The sequence below is a fragment of the Peromyscus maniculatus genome, chromosome 3 (genome assembly GCF_049852395.1).
Source record: "Peromyscus maniculatus bairdii isolate BWxNUB_F1_BW_parent chromosome 3, HU_Pman_BW_mat_3.1, whole genome shotgun sequence".
Lineage (NCBI taxonomy): Eukaryota > Metazoa > Chordata > Mammalia > Rodentia > Cricetidae > Peromyscus > Peromyscus maniculatus.
In genome coordinates this window covers 166,721,318-166,740,900 of record NC_134854.1, presented here as the reverse complement: position 1 = coordinate 166,740,900, position 19,583 = coordinate 166,721,318, and the positions used below count along the sequence as shown (strand labels likewise).

Here is a 19,583-nt window from a genome sequence, read left to right as displayed (position 1 = left end):
ATTTAAGGTGCTTTCCTTCTTAGGGCAATTGTAGTTACCCCAGCCTGTCACCAGGGGGCGCTACTAGTCTGAGCCCACAGAGATCCCCGCTAGCCTGTCTCAAGACAGGCATCTCGGGTTTAGTGCCTCCAACATTGACACTTACTAAGAGCCTGGATCCTGAGCTGCAAAGCTAACATTGGCATTTGCCCTCTGGGTGGTCAGTTCATAGCCTGTAGATTGGAGCCCTCTGATAATGGCTCTTGCTTAGGAAATGGAGGGGGCATGAGTTGTCCCAGAGCCCAGAAATGTTGTAAAATACTTTTATATCTAGAACCTAGCTTTTTTGTAGGAAGGTGTGTTCCTGCAGAAGCTCTTGGAGTGGGTTTTTTCAGGCCCTTAGTGGGGTTGTTTTATTGTTATTGTGAAGGTACATTCTATGTGAAATTCCTCTGAAGCCTGACTTTAATCTAAAGAAGTTCTGTTTTGTAACCACATTAAATACAGACTTTGGTTTGGACTCTGGGGGCCTCTTTATGAATGGGAATTCTGGTCCCAGATCTTGAAGTGGGTTTCTCTTTGTGTTCAGGAGCTTGAGGAGGCACCCCTTAGACTCTGGCCAGAGCAAAAGCCAAGCTGTGTGTGTGCCCTTTGTCCTTCCTGTGGGCTGTTTCGCTGACTCGCTGCTGGGTGTCTCCCTTTGATATTTGTGACTCGGTGGCTTCTGGCCAGAATTTTCATCTTTCTTGGCAACCAGGCTTGCCCCCCTCCCTCCCTCTTCCCACCCCCTGCCCCTGACCGCCCCCCATATTAACATTCAGACTCTAGGTTGCCGGCATGGGATATCTGCGAACCCAGGGCTTCTTACTACTCTGAAAATTTTATAAACATTTATGATTTCTGGCTTCCTACTGAAAAGAGGCCTCTTAAATATTTTATCGGTCACCTTTGGGTGTTGTCCAGAGGGGCTCATCATATTCTGCCTGACGGTTGTCAACAACAGTCAGCTCTTCCGTGTTTTCCTTCCCTGTGTTCGTCTTGCTGGTGTCTGCACTGATGTTGGATATGGACCATGTGGACCACAGCTGAGCCTTTTTTCCTTGATTAGTGTTTGTGTTTCTCAGAGTCTTTCTCTCAAACTATCTGCCTAGTGTGCTATGAGTTCCTTTACCCACATGCTCACCCCCTTGGCACACACAGGAATTTCTCATTTCCTTTCCTAAAATTTGAGGTCTGGACCCAATCTAATACTCCAGATATGGCTCTTGCTCTTCAGAAATGAACATCTATAAAACAGTGTGACAAAGTCACACACATAGCATAGACTTGTTTTGTATTCAGGAATACTAGCAACAGGAGTCAGTGATTCATATTAGAAGTGGCTGGGAATTGGGAGACCCTGAAGAGTTCCAAGGAAGGAGCAAGAAGATTCCAGAATGCTTCAGAAGAATCCAGATGCCTCAGAAGAACCAGGACCAGGGTGGGAGGCATCTAAGAGCCTTTGCCCCTGATTAGGTGTGAGCCTATGAATGCACAGGGGTAGGAGGGGACAGACAGGCAGATGGGTGGGTGGAGAAGCCTGAGGCACCCATTTATAATGGGGAAATCTCAGGAGAGGAAAGAAGAAATGTGAGAAACAACAATGTTAACTCCCCCACAGATGAATAGTCTGCGTTGTGAGTGGACCAGCAGCCAAGGACAGTGGTAACAGACCGGTGAAGTCCATTCCCATGTCAGTGGAAATAGCCAGTAACAGGCAGCATGGACGCCAGCGGGCCGTGGGCATAATAACCTTTTGTGTCTCTGCGTTTCACAGAGGCTGTAGACACCGCCTTTGTTGGTGTTCTGAGCAAATCAGAGCGACCAGGCTCTCAGCTGCATGAATGTTAGGGGACCACATAGCATGAATCCTGGGCTTCATTTATGTAATAAAAATGTCTTCAATAACGGAAAGTTTCAATTTTTATCTTATTATTGTATAAGTAATACTGAATAAACATATTCACACTCCTACTTTTAAGCCCACAGTTTAGGTTTCTCATTGTATGCTGACACACAGGCCCTTTAAGAGCTTGGGGAAAAGATTTCATTAAAAAAACAAAACCCTTATATTGGCACATCCATGTTTTTCTCTGTGATTTATGTTGAATATATTACATTTAAAAAGATGTTCATCCTATTTTTTCAATCTGATAAAATACTAGTACAACGTCTCATAAAAGTAAAGTTTAGCAGAGATGAAAGTGAACTTTCCTAGTTGAAAGTGGCCCTTCATTCTCCATTAAATGCAAGAGTTCAATAAAATTTAAACAAAAAAGATTGATTTGGTAGGTATCACTGTAGGCAAAATGTGAAACACCTTATCTTTCTGTCCTTGGGAACATCAAAGTTCAGAATAGGACTCCAAATGATCCCATTGCTGGAGCTGATCCCTAATGACCAGAGAGAAGGGGAGAGATTCCACATGCAGTGTCTGTGAGCCATGCTGCTGTGTGTCCAGAATTCCCTTTTCTTTATCCAGTGTGTCTTCTGGGCCGTGGATGCTGCTCTCATTTCCGAAGGTCTACAGGCTAGCGGACAAGCTGTCAACCGGGCTAGCACAATTCCTAACTCATCACCTTCAAATATGTGTCTTCTAAATTTAGAAGGGGAGATTAAGTCAGGACAGGGTCCCTGAGTGGGTTAAGTCAGGATTGCCCTTCCTGTTCACCATCTTCATTTAGTCCGTGAAGCAGGTCACGGGGCAGCTCGGTGTTCGAGAGAGAAGGCCCCATTAGGTTTATTTCATTGTTGATTATTCCCACCAGGACTCTGTTTCTCTGTTTTTTACCTATTTCTTTCTATGCACCTGTGTGGTTTCCAGTGTTTCCTTTTACTTTAAGACTGTGTGTGTGTGTGTGTGTGTGTGTGTGTATGTATGTGTGTGTGTGTGTGTGTGTGTGACAGTATGTGTGTGTGTATGAGAGAGTGTGTGTGTGTATGAGAGAGTATGTGTGTGTATGAGTGTGTATTGCATGCTCAAGTGTGTATACGAGCCTCCTCATTCTGGGATTACAGGCATGCTGTTATACCAAACTTCCAGCTTTTTGTAAGACTTTAAGTCTGATATTTAAACCATCTATCTTGTTTGTGACTAGGGGAATATTTTATTTTTTCAGGTTTTCTGGTTAGATCTTTTTAATACTCACCCAGTGTGGATCCCTGTTTGTTCTTTTGGTGAGTGTGTGGTCCAGGCAATGGAGTGACTGGACAGTATTCTCGCAGGTGCAGTCTGGTTGTCTAGACACGGGGCTGGCATCCTTTGGGTGTCTGTCCCTCTCTTTTCCCAGCTTCTTGAGGGATCTGTGACTAAGCCTGAAGCAGCAGCGATCCCGTTTTCTATGGGCCCCATTGCTGATCTGTCCTGGTACACCCAGAGGCAGTTGTTGATAACTGGAGGGTCCAGTCTGGGCATCTCCACAGAGACACCCCACTGTCAATGTGTCCTTTAAAAAGTTTCTGTGGGGATGGGGAGAGCAGTTCCTTGGAAATCAGATCCGCTCTGTCCAGCAGAGCACTCAGCACTCTGTGTTGCCTAGAGGAGGGCTCATCGCCTCTTCTGATGCTCAGCTTACAACCCCTCTTCCTCCAAGAGGCATCCTTTGCGTGTCAGGGATGCTGTGGGCTCATCTGCCCACGGTGGTGCTGTCCTCCAGTTCTGTGGATGCTTTAATGCACGGATGCTTTTCAGCATGGAAGAGAGGCAGAGCTGACGGCATAGTGCAATGTGCTTTCCAGGGCAAGAGGACTGGAGTCAGGCTCCATTGGGCTGATCTACATTTAAGGTGGGCTTTGTGCTATTTCTAAAATTTCTAGGCAGACAGTTTCCCTTGGGGGCTCTGTCTGGTTTCAGGGACGTGCTTAGTTTAACTTGTTGATCAGGCATGTCTTTGTTCTTTCTCAGAAAGTCCTCTAGTATGCACTGATCTTGTAAGGTGTAGAGGTCTCAGAGCTAAGGTTGGGTAGTTATCTAACAATGACCTTCTGGGTGGTTCAGGATGCCATAGTTTCTCTCTGGGCTGGAGACATGACTCCTATTCTGAGGTGTCTACTGTCCTGTGGCTCCAGTTGATGGCTTTACAAGCTGCTGCTGGTTTGAAACCCTAAGACTGTTTAGTTGACACTGAGCTGACCTGGCTGCTTTGGCCTGAATTTGGGTTTAGATGAGTTTGGAGTCTCTACTCTGCTGACTCTCAACTTCTGGAGACCATCAGGGGACCCAGATGGAAGGTGTCCACTATGCAGAACCACTTGAGGGTGAACTAACTCTAAATGGGAAGAGATAATGTTAAGACAGTTAAACACACAGGCTCCAAAGACTAATAGGATCTCTCCTAAGGTTACAACCCACCCTACCTTGAACTCAGAGATCCAGCCCCTCAGCTATTCTCTGTGGTGGTGCCTCACAAGCTTTGAAGGTGATTTTGTAGCTCACACAAGCAGATGAAACATTAGTGAAATTATAGGGTGTCTTAGTTAGGGTTTTCTATTGCTATGAAGAGACACCATGACCACGGCAACTCTTACAAAGAAAACATTAAATTGGGGTGGCTCACTTACAGTTTCAGAGTTTCAGTCCATTATCATCACTATGGGGAGCATGACAGTGTGCAGGCAGACATGGTCCTGGAGCTGAGAGTGCTATATTTTGCAGACAACAGGAAGCTGACTGACAGTCACACTGAGGAAAAGTTGAGCAAAAGAGGCCTCAAAGCCCGCCCCAACATTGACACACTTTCTCCAACAAGGCCACACTTCCTAATAGTGCCACTCCCCTTGGGAGCCATTTTCTTTCAAACAACATGTTGGGAATGTCCACATAGCATTCAGCCTTGATAATGGCACCAGAGGCCCTAGAACAGCTTTGAAGAAACCCAAAGCCACACAATTTCATATTAATATTATTTTTTTATTATTAGGTTTCTGTAGAGCTGTGTTTGCCTCCTTAGAAGGTGTGTGTGTGTGTGTGTGTGTGTGTGTGTGTGTGTGTCTTTTGAGTTAACAGGCTATTGAGAAACATCCCTTATGGCAACTAGGTTTATAACAGAACTTCCTGTAGGAGATTGATGTATATCCCAGTTGATGCCTTTTATCCCTGATAAAGGATATCCACCATAGAAGTCCAGAAGCAATAGGAGTCTACAGACCCAGCAGATGTCTTACATTCTGTCTTGGGCACAATCTCAGAACCATGGAAGGACAGAATTCTCACCTTGAGTTTACAGGGGTAGAAACAAAGGTCTCTGGGCTCAAATAAAGAGGGACACAGGGTATGACTTGCCAGTAAGGGAGGGACATAGAATAAACTTGGCTTCTTCAATTGTTTGATCAGGTATTTAAGGTCCTTCTTATGTTGACTTTCCCAAGATTCCAAGGAAGATGTTGCCTCTAGAACAGTGGTTCTCAACCCCTTTGGGGTCAAATGACCCTTTCACAGAGGTCACCTAAGACCATTGGAAAACACAGATATCTACATTACAATTCATAACAGTAGCAAAATTAGAGTAATGAAGTATCAGCAAAATAATTTTATGGTTCGGTGTCACCATCACCCGAGGAACTGTGTTAAAGGGTGGCAGCATTAAGAAGGTTGAGAACTACTGATCTAGAAGGTTCCAATTTTAGAGTTCAAACCCATCCAGCTACCATTTTCTGGAAGCATGGTGGCCCCTTAGTCTGATAGAAGAACTGCAGTATTCTGGTGGGAACACCCAGATTAATTCAGTGTTCAACTTCTTAAACGGAGTGTGGTGGCACAAGCCTGTAATCCCAGCACTCCGGGTTGAGTCAGGAGGATAGTTCAGGGTCATCTTTGGCTACATAGGAAGTTTGAGGCCAACCTGGGAGACACGAAATCCTGTCTAAAACAAACAAAAGTCTATAAATCAAACATATTCCTCATATTTCCTAAAGTCCAAGGAACAAGAAGCTTTCCAGGACACACTTTTTGTTACTTTGTCGGTGGGATGGAGAGACAAGGAAATGTGGGGAAGGAATCTGGGTCTGTGCTGAAGGGAACCTGGAAGCATGGTGTCTGCTAGCTGTGTGGCACACAGCCTCATGAATCCATTGTGGATCCCAGCTCAAGCCTTCAAGTAGCCTTACATATCTTTTAGGGAAGCAGAAGCTGTCACCCAAGACTCCACAATGGTCCAAATTAATGTTAGGTGCAAGGCCAGTTATATTTATCTGTGGATTTGGCTCATTCTGTAACCTGCCAGATGTCTTCCTAAGTAGCTGGCATTGCCCTGAAGGATGGGGTGCATTATCACCCTGCAGGGGGTTATCATGCAGTTATCTGAAGTGTGTGTGCAGCATGGTGGTGAGGGGACATTTGTTCTGAGTGCCACCTAAACTGAAATCAGATTACCTAACCAAGTCTGAAAGACTGCCCATTACTATATTCCCCACGTAGTCTGCAGGAGTGTAGGGGAGGGAAGGCAGACATTTGCCACCAGAATTAAGGGTGAAGCTGGCTGGTTAATGCGCTGCTGACTGTGTTAAAGATGGGGTTCAGTAAAGAGGGGGCTTCGGATACAGGTGGTGAGCAGGAGGCTTTGCCGACTGAACCACTCTGCTGAGGCTCAACTCCTGAAGCTGGTGGGATGGGACAAGGAGAAGGCTTTCACTGAGCTGTTTTCAACCTCAGTTGTGGGTGCCTCACGGCTCTCTGTGGTAGGATCTGGATAGTTCTGCTTTTAAAAGTGGGATGCCTCCTGCTTAGATTTTAGATGCTGGATTACCGTCAATGAATGCCATTCTCTCTCTCTCTCTCTCTCTCTCTCTCTCTCTCTCTCTCTCTCTCTCTCTCTCTCTCTCTCCTCCTCCTCCTCCTCCCCTCCCTCCCTCCTTCCTTCCCCCTTCTCATAAGTGTAGGCATGTGCGCGCACGCACACGCGCACACACACACACACACACACACACACACACACACACACACACACACTTTTTTAAGGAAAAAGAACTGTGATGAATTTGTGTTTTGAGCAGGACTCACTCTATGCCTCTTCCAAGAAGACTGTTCCTGCTCTGATTCTGATGCCCTGGCTTCAGTATGACCGTGTAGTGTGTGATTACAGTACGGCTAACCCTGTGAGATCAGCTAGCTTAGTTTTTTTTTTTTTTTTTTTTTTTTTTTTTAACTACTCACTAGAAGAAGTGAGTTTCGGTTGTGTAGCTGACGGTAAAAACAGCAGGGAAACCATGTTAGTCCTTCACAACTGTTGTCGAAGGGTCGTTTGGATTTGTGCTGTGAGCATGGCATCATCCCCAGCTTGCCCAGGCCTGCTCAGTGCTGGTACGTTGCATAAGTAATACTCCTACACTTTGTAGTTTTCCAATAGTTTGTTGTTAGAACAAATTTAGGGCTTTGTGGATTTGATCACTGACCTGGGTCTAATGTTGTGTAGAATATAATAAACACCATCAATTTTTGCTCTCTAGGGAGGCAAAATCTTGAAACATCTTTATTTAAAGCCTTTTCAGAATAAAAACCAAACCGAACTGCCCTTATATGCTGCATAGCTTGCATATTTCTTAATTCCCCGATCCCTGCCTTGGAATTATCCAGATGTTCTGTGGGTTGATGTTTTTGTTCAGCTTAGTTACACTGGAGAATTCAATAAACAATCCTTTTTAATTTCAGAAAATAAGTCAGTGTTTCCTCCTTTTGTTGACTGCTGGCAACTTTAAATTAAAATAATCATTCTTCATAATTTTTTTACAGAGTTTAACATTTTTCTGTCTTCTCCCTTGTGTTGGACCAAAGAGCATAATTTTTGTAATGTTCCCCCCCCCTCCGCATTGCTTTTCTCCCCCTCCCTTTTATTGGTGCTAGGATTTGAACTCAGGCCATTCACACTCCAGGCGAGTGGTCTGCCAATGGCCTGTACCCCCAGCCCAAGGTTGCTTTTTCCTGAGGTCATTGTCCTCCAGACTTTTCTTTCATGTTGACAGACTCAGTGAGAGGAGCGTTGACATCCTTTAGACCTGCTCACAGCTTCATATCTTAATATAAATCTGTGGTACACATGAGCTGTTCTTCCATATGAAACGGCCTTATGAAAATACAGCCTCCACTTTTGTGATTAGAAGAGGGAATCTGGTGTTTTGTTTTGTTTTTGTTTTTGTTCTTTTGAGATAGGGTTCCAAGTAGCCCATGCTTGCCTCAATCTCCCTTTTTTGTACTTTAGATTACCCATTTCTTTTGCACTGAAATTATAGGATGCCAAGCTTAGAAAAAATAAATTGAATTACAATTCTAGAACTTGCAACGTTTGCTTCTCACCCATGAATCCTTTTTGATAGGAACTGGAAGCTTTCGTGCAGGAGTCTCCAGCTGAGTATCCTATGGAGCTAGTTATCTGCTCTACCTGCCCTCCACATTGGCCTCCCCAACAAGGCAGGGCTGGCTTTAGTCTCTTCTTGGACTCTTGTGTGTCCGACAGTGTCTCGTGTGTTCCCTCTCTTTACCTGGAGTGGAGGCTGGGCTGCCCTCATGCTCCTCCTGGAGTCACGGTGACAGCTGGCGATGCAGCGCCAACCCACCTGTCTAAAATCCGAAGGTGTTCAGTGTCAGTCTCTTCCATCATTTGTGACCCCAGTCGTTTGGAGTCAAAGAGACAGGTGCTAAAGAGGGAGGTCAATCGTGAGGAGCATCATGTCACATTTAACAAGAATGGGAACATACTACAGAGTCGAATGCAGAAGGGTTCGGGTAATTAGGAGTACCTACAAGTACTTGGCAATGTTACTGTGGTGGCACATGGATGCTTCTTCAGTGGGAGAAATGTCTGGGATTCAAGGCTGCTGGGGTGAGCACTAACTCTGAATGAGCCTCAACCTGCCTGCACTTTTTATGAGCTAAGAGGTTACAGAGGGTTGAACCTGCTCATGTCTCAGAAATAAATGGGGAGATGGGTTTTCTGAAACCCATGACTCAAAATGTCAGTTCTCACAGGAGAGGCATTCTGGGTATGTGGCAAGAGTGGGAATGCGGTTGATAGGGGTTTTCATCCTTAGCAAATGGCAGAGGAGATTCAGACCGGGAGTTTGGGAACAGTATTTTGTAGCTAGAGTTTTCCTGCCTTGCCCACAGTCAGGACAAATCTCTGTCACCCGCCAGTCCCACAGCCGCTCAGACCCAACCAAGTAAACACAGAGACTTATATTGCATACAAACTGTATGGCCGTAGCAGGCTTCTTGCTAACTGTTCTTATAGCTTAAATTAATCCATTTTCATAAATCTATACCCTGCCATGTAGCTCGTGGCTTACTGGCATCTTTTCATGCTGCTTGTCATGGAGGCGGCTGGCAGTGACCCCTTCCGCCTTCCTGTTCTTTCTATTTTCCTCTCTGTTAGTCCCACCTATACTTCCTGCCTGGCCACTGGCCAATCAGTGTTTTATTTATTGAACAATCAGAGCAATTTGACATACAGACCATCCCACAGCAGTATTTGCCAGGAAGGAAGCAAAGGAGAATGTAAAGCTGATGAGTGGCGCTGTCTTCAAACTGACCGCACCCTCTGTGGCACAGAGCCTTTCACCCACCTCCTTTGACTCACAGGAAAAGAATTTGCTTTCACTTCTCAGTTTGAGTTAATTTTTTAAATTAATCCTGGAGCACCTTAAGAAGGACAGCTTGGGACAAATGAAATGACATTAGTTGGCCTCATGTATCTCTATTACTTTTTCCTGAGCTTAGATTGCAGTCCCCACCAAATAAAGGAGTCCAACACTACCAACATTCAGGAGATTCGAGTGTTTTTGACCAATTTGAACTTGACATTGATCCCAAGTGCAATTCTGTGCATTCTGTAATTCAGTTCTTACCACTTTCCATGCAGTATTCCAGCTGCTCCCACTAATGGTACCACTGACCGCTCTGGAAACATCTCCCCTGCCCACCCATGCACCCCTTATACTCAGCCAGATGGTGTTCACCTTGAAGAGCTCAATCTGGACTTGAGCTCCTCTAATCCACTCCCCGAAGCCGTGGCTGCTCTTTCTCCCTCCCTGGATAGAAAGACCTATTCAGTTGACCTCTCTGATTTCTCATTTCATGCTTTCTTAGGTGGCTGCAATTTTCTGGTCAGAAGAAAGGATCTTTTATTTTTTCTTAGAGGTGCTCACAGTAGGCTAGTGTAGGCACATAGTGAGGTTTACAAATGTTTTATGTGTAAGCATTGCTAATAGGTTCTTTTTATATGGTGATTCTAATAGGTGATATTTAACACGAGTACGTGCCCCGGATTTTTTTCTTAATGTAATGTATCAGATAATGGTTATTATAATTACTTGTTTTTGGTGTCTCAGAATTCTCTATAAGTCTTATGAATGCAGTAATTTAAAATATTATGTTTTGATTTAATTTCTATTTTTATTTCTTCATTTTCCTGCACACACTTCATCTATTCCAAGTTTGACTCTTAAGGATGTCATGGTAACCTGGCTGAGCATCCGGGGTTAAGTTGGCCTTTTCTTCCCTGAGATGTATCTCGATGTTGTGCTTGTTCCTTTGTTCATAGTTTCCTCACATCTCATCTTTGATGATAGAATTATGACTTGTGTGCTCTTGGTTTTGACCATTGCCCCTCATATGAACCTATGGCATGTCTGCAGCATACATATATTTATACACTAGCAATATGTACAACAGCCTTTTATTTTAATTTCCCTTATTAATGCTCAGCAATGCTACTTACCTTGCAACTTGGTTTTTATGAAGTTATAGTAGTGTGTCTGTCTCATTCAAGCTGAGAAAATTTTTATTCAATAAAAAAGCATAAAACTTAGGCCAGATAACTGTTTTTTTAAAGAAACTATAAATTATATTTTTATTGTAAAAGTAGTAAGTTCATTACAAACCTAAAACAGGCATTGCTGTTGCTTTTAGGAATCCAACCTCTTGAGTCCTGTGCAGGATGGCGTGAAGACACCGCAAATTGATAGCAACAAGGGTAACAACTACCGGATTGTCAAGGAGGTCAGCAGATAGGAACGCTTTCTCTCTACATGTTCACACATGGATGTTTTTGTTCATATGTGTGTTACATTGCTGTGTGTGATGTCGCTGTGCATGATGTCGCTTGCGTTAAGTCTCTGTGTGTTACGTGGCTTTGTTACATCATTATGTGTTACATTACAGTGTGTGATGTCGCTGTGTGTGACATCGCTGTGTTATGTTGCTGTGTGTCACATGACTGTGTTACATCACTGTGTGTTACATCACTGTGTGTGATGTCGCTGTGTGTGACATTGCTGTTGTTATGTTGCTGTTCATTGTTGCTGTATGTCACATGACTGTGTCACATGACTGTGTTACATCACTGTGTCTAATGCAGTGCTTCATCTTTTTAAAGATCCTGATTAGGCTGAGTAAGCTCTGTGTGCAGAACAAGAAATGTCGCAACCAGCACCAGCGACTGCTGAAGAACATGGGTGCTCACTCGGTGGTGCTGGACCTTCTGCAGATCCCCTACGAGAAGGTCTGCCCTCACTATCTCCCTTCAGTTCCCTAGTACTTAAAATGTATCACCAAGTTATAAAGGATTTTTTCCCCTTAATTGTTTAAGAGGATCCCCCCCACCCCATGTAATGCCCAGCGTCCTTGACTTTGTTCCTGTGTTTCCTATGCAGAGGTTCCATTGAAAATACCCATCCTTCATCTGGCTTTCAATTTATATTTTTGTTAGCATAGGCATTGGTGGGCAATCAGAAAGTCTGGGAGAAAGATGGGCTGTGGAACAAGGAGAGGGTGGAGAGAATGGAGCAGACAGACAGGAAAAATAAAGAGGAGAGAAAGGTTGAGGACACAGGAATGAAGGAACAGGAGTATGGAAGGGTATAGAGACACAGGGGTGTGGAAGGGTGTAGACACAGGGGGTGTGGAAGGGTGTAGACACAGGGGTGTGGAAGGGTGTAGACACAGGGGTGTGGAAGGGTGTAGACACAGGGGTGTGGAAGGGTGTAGACACAGGGGTGTGGAAGGGTGTAGACACAGAGGGTGTGGAAGGGTGTAGACACAGGGGTGTGGAAGGGTGGAGACACAGGGGTGTGGAAGGGTGTAGACACAGGGGTGTGGAAGGGTGTAGACACAGGGGTGTGGAAGGGTGTAGAGACAGGGGTGTGGAAGGGTGTAGACACAGGGGGTGTGGAAGGGTATAGAGACACAGGGGGTGTGGAAGGGTGTAGACACAGGGGTGTGGAAGGGTGTAGAGACAGAGGGTGTGGAAGGGTGTAGACACAGGGGGTGTGGAAGGGTGTAGACACAGAGGGTGTGGAAGGGTGTAGACACAGGGGTGTGGAAGGGTGTAGACACAGGGGTGTGGAAGGGTGTAGACACAGAGGGTGTGGAAGGGTGTAGACACAGGGGTGTGGAAGGGTGTAGACACAGGGGTGTGGAAGGGTGTAGACACAGGGGTGTGGAAGGGTGTAGACACAGGGGTGTGGAAGGGTGTAGCGCAGGGGTGTGGAAGGGTGGAGACACAGGGGTGTGGAAGGGTGGAGACACAGGGGGTGTCGGGGAAGGAGAGCAGGAGCAGAGCCATGGAGAAGAGCATCCATGGTGGAGGGATGTGGCTTTGTGTAATCTGCCTCTATTCTCAGTGTCGTGTGCTGTCCTTTCTCCTACAGAATGATGAGAAAATGAACGAGGTGATGGATTTAGCCCACACCTTCCTGCAGAACTTCTGCCGGGGGAATCCACAGAATCAAGTTCTTCTTCACAAACATCTCAATTTGTTTCTAACTCCTGGAGTAAGTAGCTGGTGACCCCTAACACTCACAGCAGAGTGTGCATCAGATTTGCTGCACTGTGAATAGAATTTTATTGACCTTTGTACATCGTTTTTCCTTTATTAAGATTCACTCCATAAAATTGAGTGTTTCCATAGAAGAAACTCTTAAAGTAATTTAGACAAATTTTATATGCCAATGGCAGTTTCATTTATAACATAATTTAATGTTAGAATTAAATTATTAAATCAAATTAAATGATTAAATCAAGAACTAACTTGATGATACCATATGAAGCTAAATACGGGAGCTGGGGTATAGCTTGCCTAGCATAGGCATTGGTGGGCAACCAGAGTTTGGGAGAAAGATGGGCTGTGGAACAAGGAGAGGGTGGAGAGAATGGAGCAGACAGACAGGAGAAATAAAGAGAAGGAGAGGAAGGCTGAGGACACAGGAATGAAGGGACAGGAGTACGGAAGGACAGTTCCACAAAACCCAAACCAAACACACAAGAGCCCAATATGCAAAGGTTGCATTAGGAATGACCTGTTGTAGTGTGTAGGCAGATCTTGAGGCTGAATGAGTTCAGATCCCCAGTACCAGCATAAGAGCCAGGCAGGGCTTCTGTGCCTGTAATGTCAGTGTTGAAGAGACAGGAGGACCACGGGAGCCTGCTGGCCAGTCAGCATAACTGGGATAAGTTTCAGGTTCAGTGATAGACTCTGCCTCAAGGAACTAAGGTCCAGAGTGACGGAGGAGCACACAGATCCTGCTCTGGCCCTGCATGTACATGTACTCCACATGTACCCCTCACTATGGATACATGTGCATACAGCACACATGCTTATACCATATTCTCACAAAATGATAAAAAAAAAAACACATTTATTAGCACATCTTAAGAAAGAGCCAATGGGAATAATGGATAAATTATCCTCAAGTTGCTGCCCTTTGCTAAGGTCCTTTCTCCAGCTGAATCCCATTGTGAGGCACATTTCTTTCAGTGGTTAATGACTCTGCACTTCAAAGAACACAGGCACTGGCAATTCATGGTGGCTTCACATAAAACATGGGGCCCATCGCAGTCAGGGAGCATGAGAGCTGTAGGATAGAATAGCGACCTCATCACAGTCACAGCAGTGTGCTCCTCTGCTCAGCTCCTGGAAGCAGAAACCATGCGGCACATCTTCATGAACAATTATCATCTGTGCAATGAGATCAGCGAGAGGGTCGTCCAACACTTCGTGCACTGTATCGAGACGCATGGCCGCCATGTGCAGTACCTGAGGTTCCTGCAGACAATCGTGAAAGCAGATGGCAAATATGTGAAGAAATGCCAGGATATGGTGATGACCGAGGTAGGTGTTCAGTCTGTGTCTTACCAGCTTCACATAGGTTGTGCTCAGTTATGCAGCATCATCAGCTCAGAGCAGAGAAAGACCTCCGAAGTGGTTTGGTTTTACTATGACTACCAAAGCACCAATAGGTTTTATACTGATGCAGTGAAGTAACACAGGACAACCTGACTTCATGATTTCCTTAAGAGCTTTCTTTTTGATCTGTAATGAATTTGGGTCTGTTAAATAATGGGTAATTTTTTAACTTAAGAATTTATATATGTGTGTGTGCATGTCTGTGTGTGCACCATGTGCATGTAGTTGCCTGTGGAGGCCAGTAGAGGAACTTAGATCCCCCTGGAACTGGAGTAACACATACTTATGACCTTGATGTGGGTGCTGGGAATTGAACCTGGGTTCTCTGCAAGAGCAACAAGAGCTTTTAACCATCGAGACACCACTCCAGCTCCTTCAATGGGTGAAATCTTATGAAATCACAGATTATTTGGAATTAACACAATTTTTCTATTCAAAAATTTTTAGTAACATAGCAGAGCAATTGAGAACACAGGATGGGTGTTCTCTGCCACTGTTTATAATATTTTTGAAGAACAAGACATGAGTTAATAAAAAATGGTTCTCAGGGCTTTATTAAAGCAGTAGGAATTGGGTATTTTAAATAAGGTAAGAACTTAAGAAAAGTGAGTGAACTACTTTGGAAGAGGTTGATGTGGGTTAGCTTCTCACTAGGGACACAACAGTGCTCCTTTGGAGGACTGGTGACCAGTTACTGGCTGGTGGACTGTGTGTCAAAGCAACTTCACCCACAGCTGCAAGGCAGTTAGTTACCTGGAGGATTACGTTGATCTGGGGAAATTCTCACCTCCAAATGCCTTCCAGTTTGAAATGAGAGATATCTCCATGTTGATTTCATGTGCTACCCAGATATCTTAAAAAGTAATCCAGCCTAAGGCCTTGAACTTTTATGTATGAATTGTTGTAAATAAACTATAAAAAGAACATTGTGACACAAGTGCATAGGCCCTTCCTTTGGCACTTATCAAAGGAAATCCCTCTGTGTATAAGGAAATATTTGTGATATTATACATAACTGTAATAGTATTTGCTCTGTCCGTGACCTTGGGCTATACAGTCTGAAGGAGGTGGTGCTTCTTTCCATTATACATGACCTCTTAAAAAGAAAGGGAGAGGGGTCATGAGACCCCTGTTTCCTGCTTCCTGGTGTGATCGGACTGCCAGGTAGATTTGCTCCTGGTCACATCAGAGGATGACTTCAGCTGTCTACTTGGTTCTGTATTTGTGAGTGGATTTCCTCAATTTATATCCTAATAAATTCCCTAATACTTCTAAAACAGACTCCTGTGGAAATCTCTCCTGGTCAGAAAAGGATTACAGATACACAATAAGACAGATTCAGATGGAATAGACCTCTAAACAGTTTACAGTGTGTGTAAGGCTTGGAGAAGGAGAAACATGCCGGCAGACCGGTAACACCATGGCCACGTGGCAATACATAGATTAATAGAAATGGATTAATTTAAGATGAAAGAGCTAGCTAGTAATAAGCCTGAGCTATAGGCCATACAGTTTGTAATTAATATAAGCCTCTGTGTGTTTACTTGGGACCTAGCAGCTACAGGACCAGGTAGGACACAGGAAAACTTCCGTCTACACATAACCATATTTGGATACATACATTCCTTTACAACAGGACTGTCAAAGTAAGCCAATCAATTAACTGGCTTATTGATTTAAATGTTACCAATTTAAATATAATAACTAAATAAAAATTTATCTATCATTTGTAACCTGACCAAACATCTCATATCAGGATTAGAAAACTGGCCTCAGTAATAGATAACAGCATGGTAAATACAATTTGCTACCACCTTGAACACCAGAAGCATACACCAAAATATGAGGAACAGTCTTGTCCTAAGTGTCTTCCACTGTCATTTCTTTACCATCTCAGCTCTCTGTTCTGTTCTCTGATGCCTTCCCATTAAATGGGGAATTTATAAAGTTGTAAGTATTTGAGGCAATGTAAAAAATTGCTTACTTAATTACTAATGTGAATACTTTCCTCTGGTTCATTTTATATTTAATGTGTACTTAAGTGTGTCTATCTGTGGGTGTGTGCATGTAAATGCACTGCCTGAAGAGGCCAGTAGAGGGCTTTGGATCCCCTGGTCCTCTGCAGGAGCAGGGAGTGCTCCTAACTGCTAAGTCATCTCTCCAGTCCCTCACTTTACTGCTTTAGTGGAAACAGACTCCAGAACTCAGATGTTTGGCTTCCCGGTGCTGGGATTACAGGTCTGCACCCCAGGCCTGGCTCTGTGCTGTTTGATTCCCGTCCCATCACTGCTCTCCTGTCTCCTGCCTGGTTTCAGCAGCGCCAGTAGCTGGTCACTTGGCACTTGATTTTGTTCGGCCTTTCCCTCCTCCTGCCTTGATGAAGCTCTGCTTTTGCAGTATTTCTTGTACTTGTTTCTGTTTGTAAACAGAAATCAGCGTGTCTTCAGGTAGGTAAGCTTTTAGAAACCCGCTCTGGAGAGTCTCTTTTCTTCGTTTCAGTTGATTAACGGGGGTGAAGATGTGCTGATCTTTTACAACGATAGAGCGTCATTCCCCATCCTCCTCAACATGATGTGCTCCGAGAGAGCTCGCGGCGATGAGAGTGGCCCCCTGGCCTACCATATCACCCTTGTGGAGTTGCTGGCAGCATGTACTGAGGGGAAGAATGTCTACACTGAAATCAAGTGTAATTCTCTCTTGCCCCTGGACGACATCGTGAGGGTGGTGACCCATGACGACTGTATCCCTGAGGTCAGCCTGACAAACACTTATCATCTGTAGAGTACTCATGTTTTTTAAGTTCACCTGGGTGTCAGCCACTTCCCATGGTAGTATTTATGATGATATCACATATTTAGTAGAAGGATTAACTGTACCTAGTTATGTAATTTGCAAAGTGGAAAAGAACACAAAGAGTTCTAGTTTTTATTTGCACGGAAGGAAGACAGTCCCCTTGACTAAGAACTACAAACGTCTCTTGAGGTCTGCACGTGGTAGTGGTTTGTAGGGAGAGGTCGACTTGTAGTTTCTGGGCATGAAACAGGTGGCTCTTTGGTGAATCAGTCATTGATTGAAGAGTCTAGGGTGGTGCTGCAGGAGCCCATATTAGCCTCCGTGGGTTTCCCTTGCTGCACAGAATGTGTGTCTTCCTGAGAACATGCCCACATCCTCTCTCAGTCTCTCTTCCACTTCAGCTTTGATGATTGGTGCAGAATACCTTGCAGAGGATGATGATCTGCTGGAGAAACCTTTCTCTTAGTAAGGCTTCCAGGAACACACAGTATAATGATTTCTTTCTTTTCTGCTATTATGGTATGTTACAATGAGTTCATAAATGTGTGCTATACTCTATAGCACATAAAACCGAAAGGAGTCAGGGGAGGTCTCAGTCCCTACTCAAGTAGCCCTGCACCATGGCAACACAGTCATGGACCTGAAGGAATATTTATGTGGAATCCTTAACACCCCAGTTCAAGGGTCCTTCATGCCTTGAAGGGCTAAGATGAAATGGCAGAGAGGCTTGGGGTGGAGGAGAGGGCCCTGCCTTTCCTGTGTTCACTGGAGTCATTCACCTCACATTTTACTTCTTCAGAGATGAGTTCTCTGGCTATGTAGATATGGCCACCCACATCTCTAATGGAAAGCTGACCAGTTGACTTTCATTAGCTCTGTGCCTCCCCCAAAAGCATCAGTTCTAGGAGGATATGGCTAGGTGTGTTAACATTATCATTTGAGTACCTCTGCCAGAGCAGATGTCCAGCAAACCTGTCTCCAGCAAATTCAACAATTAGTCGGGACCCTTATCCATTGTTTTCTAATTGTGTGGCTGACTCCAGCGGTCACTTAACACTTCCAGCATCCAGTTCCTACAGTTTTAAAGTAAAATAATCACTGCATCAGCCTCATAGGATTATTAGAGAATTTCATTCCATAAGATGAAGCATGGGAGAGGCCGAGGGGTTTCATGCATGGCAGATGCTGAGTAAGTACAGCTGCTGAGGAGATGATGGTGGTTGCCTTGCATGTCTCAGCTCTTCTTAGCCCATGACCAGTCTCGACATGGGCACATGCCAGTGAGGATTTTTTCTAGACTTCAGTGGAGCAACAGGAAGCCCTTCAGGCAGGAAAGCTTGCCCTGTTCCTTATGGCTCTGACTCAGAGTCCAGGACTCCCATGGAAAGATTGATATGATTTGTTTTTGTATACAGCCTTTTCTTGGAGACTTTTGAGTTCTTCCTGGTGTCTCAAGGATGCTAGGTTTGCTGTGAGTAAAGCTCCCATTTCACAGCAACCTCTGGGCAGAGGGGAGTGGAACGCTAGACCTCAGGCTTCCTTGGGCCATGAGGAATAGCTGTTAAAGGAAGAAAGCAGGGAATGTGCATGTGCACAAAACAGATTGTGTTTATCTAGAAGCCCATGCAGATGGCGTTTCATGCTGTAGGCTAGAAGGCCATCAGTGAAGAACTGAACTTTGTGTTTGAAATTTTCACAGGTCAAGATTGCATATGTGAACTTTGTCAATCACTGTTACGTTGACACCGAAGTGGAGATGAAAGAAATCTATACCAGTAACCACATTTGGAAGTTATTTGAGAATTTCTTGGTGGATATGGCAAGGGTAAGTTAAATGCGCTTCATGTGGGCTAAGATCATTGGTATTGATTAGTATTGATTTTGATTAAGCAGTAAATATCTAGATGAAAATTTGCAGTTAAACCAACTACATTTTGATTTAGTCTGTTTTATCCATTAAGTTGTGAATGGGTTCTAGGAGATCATGAGTGACATTTAGCAAGTTAACATAAACGAAATACGTTTTCTGGCATGTATGCAGTGACAGGTGACGTGTTTAGCTTCTGCCTTTATAAATGGCCACATTTGTCTGTTAATAAATGGAATTTTAGGAGCCTTGCTACATAGATTAGGAAACATTTGGCAGAGGCCATTTTCTATTTAACCTCTTACCGTGAATGCAATTAAAGCCACAGCTGGAGAGGGACTCGAGTGGTCTAGGAGGGACTATGATCGGATATCTCGTGACCCCGTCACAGTCTTCCCTGGCTTTGATAATTTGGTCATCTGGACTTTTCATACATGGTCCCCAGATGACATTCTGCTTTTACTTTGAGCCCATTTCCTTTTTTAAATTGAGAGGTGGCATGTGGCACTAGATGGCATTTATAGATACTGTCCGGCATGTGTCTGCTCTGTGGAAATGAGCAAGCAACAAGGAAAGGATGCCATTTACTCTTTCCTGCTTTCTCTCTGGCACAACAAATCATTATCAATACCCAGGGGCCTTTGATTTTATGTTTTTTTCAAACAAAGCTTCATTCCATAGCACAGGTTGACCTGGAGTAACCCAGGCTAGCCTCAAACTCACAGTTATCCTCC

At 44.3% G+C, this 19,583-nt stretch overlaps 1 protein-coding gene across 1 annotated transcript in view; it reads left to right on the top strand.

Moving 5' to 3' along the window:
• Positions 1-19,583, top strand: part of Itpr2 (inositol 1,4,5-trisphosphate receptor type 2) — a 419,948-nt gene that overhangs the window by 181,646 nt on the left and 218,719 nt on the right. Inside the window, exons 27-32 of the mRNA XM_006986630.4 lie at positions 10,916-11,005; positions 11,382-11,507; positions 12,655-12,777; positions 13,914-14,114; positions 16,689-16,940; positions 18,682-18,807. Of these exons, the coding sequence (XP_006986692.1) occupies positions 10,916-11,005; positions 11,382-11,507; positions 12,655-12,777; positions 13,914-14,114; positions 16,689-16,940; positions 18,682-18,807 (918 nt within the window). The remainder of the gene's footprint in view (positions 1-10,915; positions 11,006-11,381; positions 11,508-12,654; positions 12,778-13,913; positions 14,115-16,688; positions 16,941-18,681; positions 18,808-19,583) is intronic.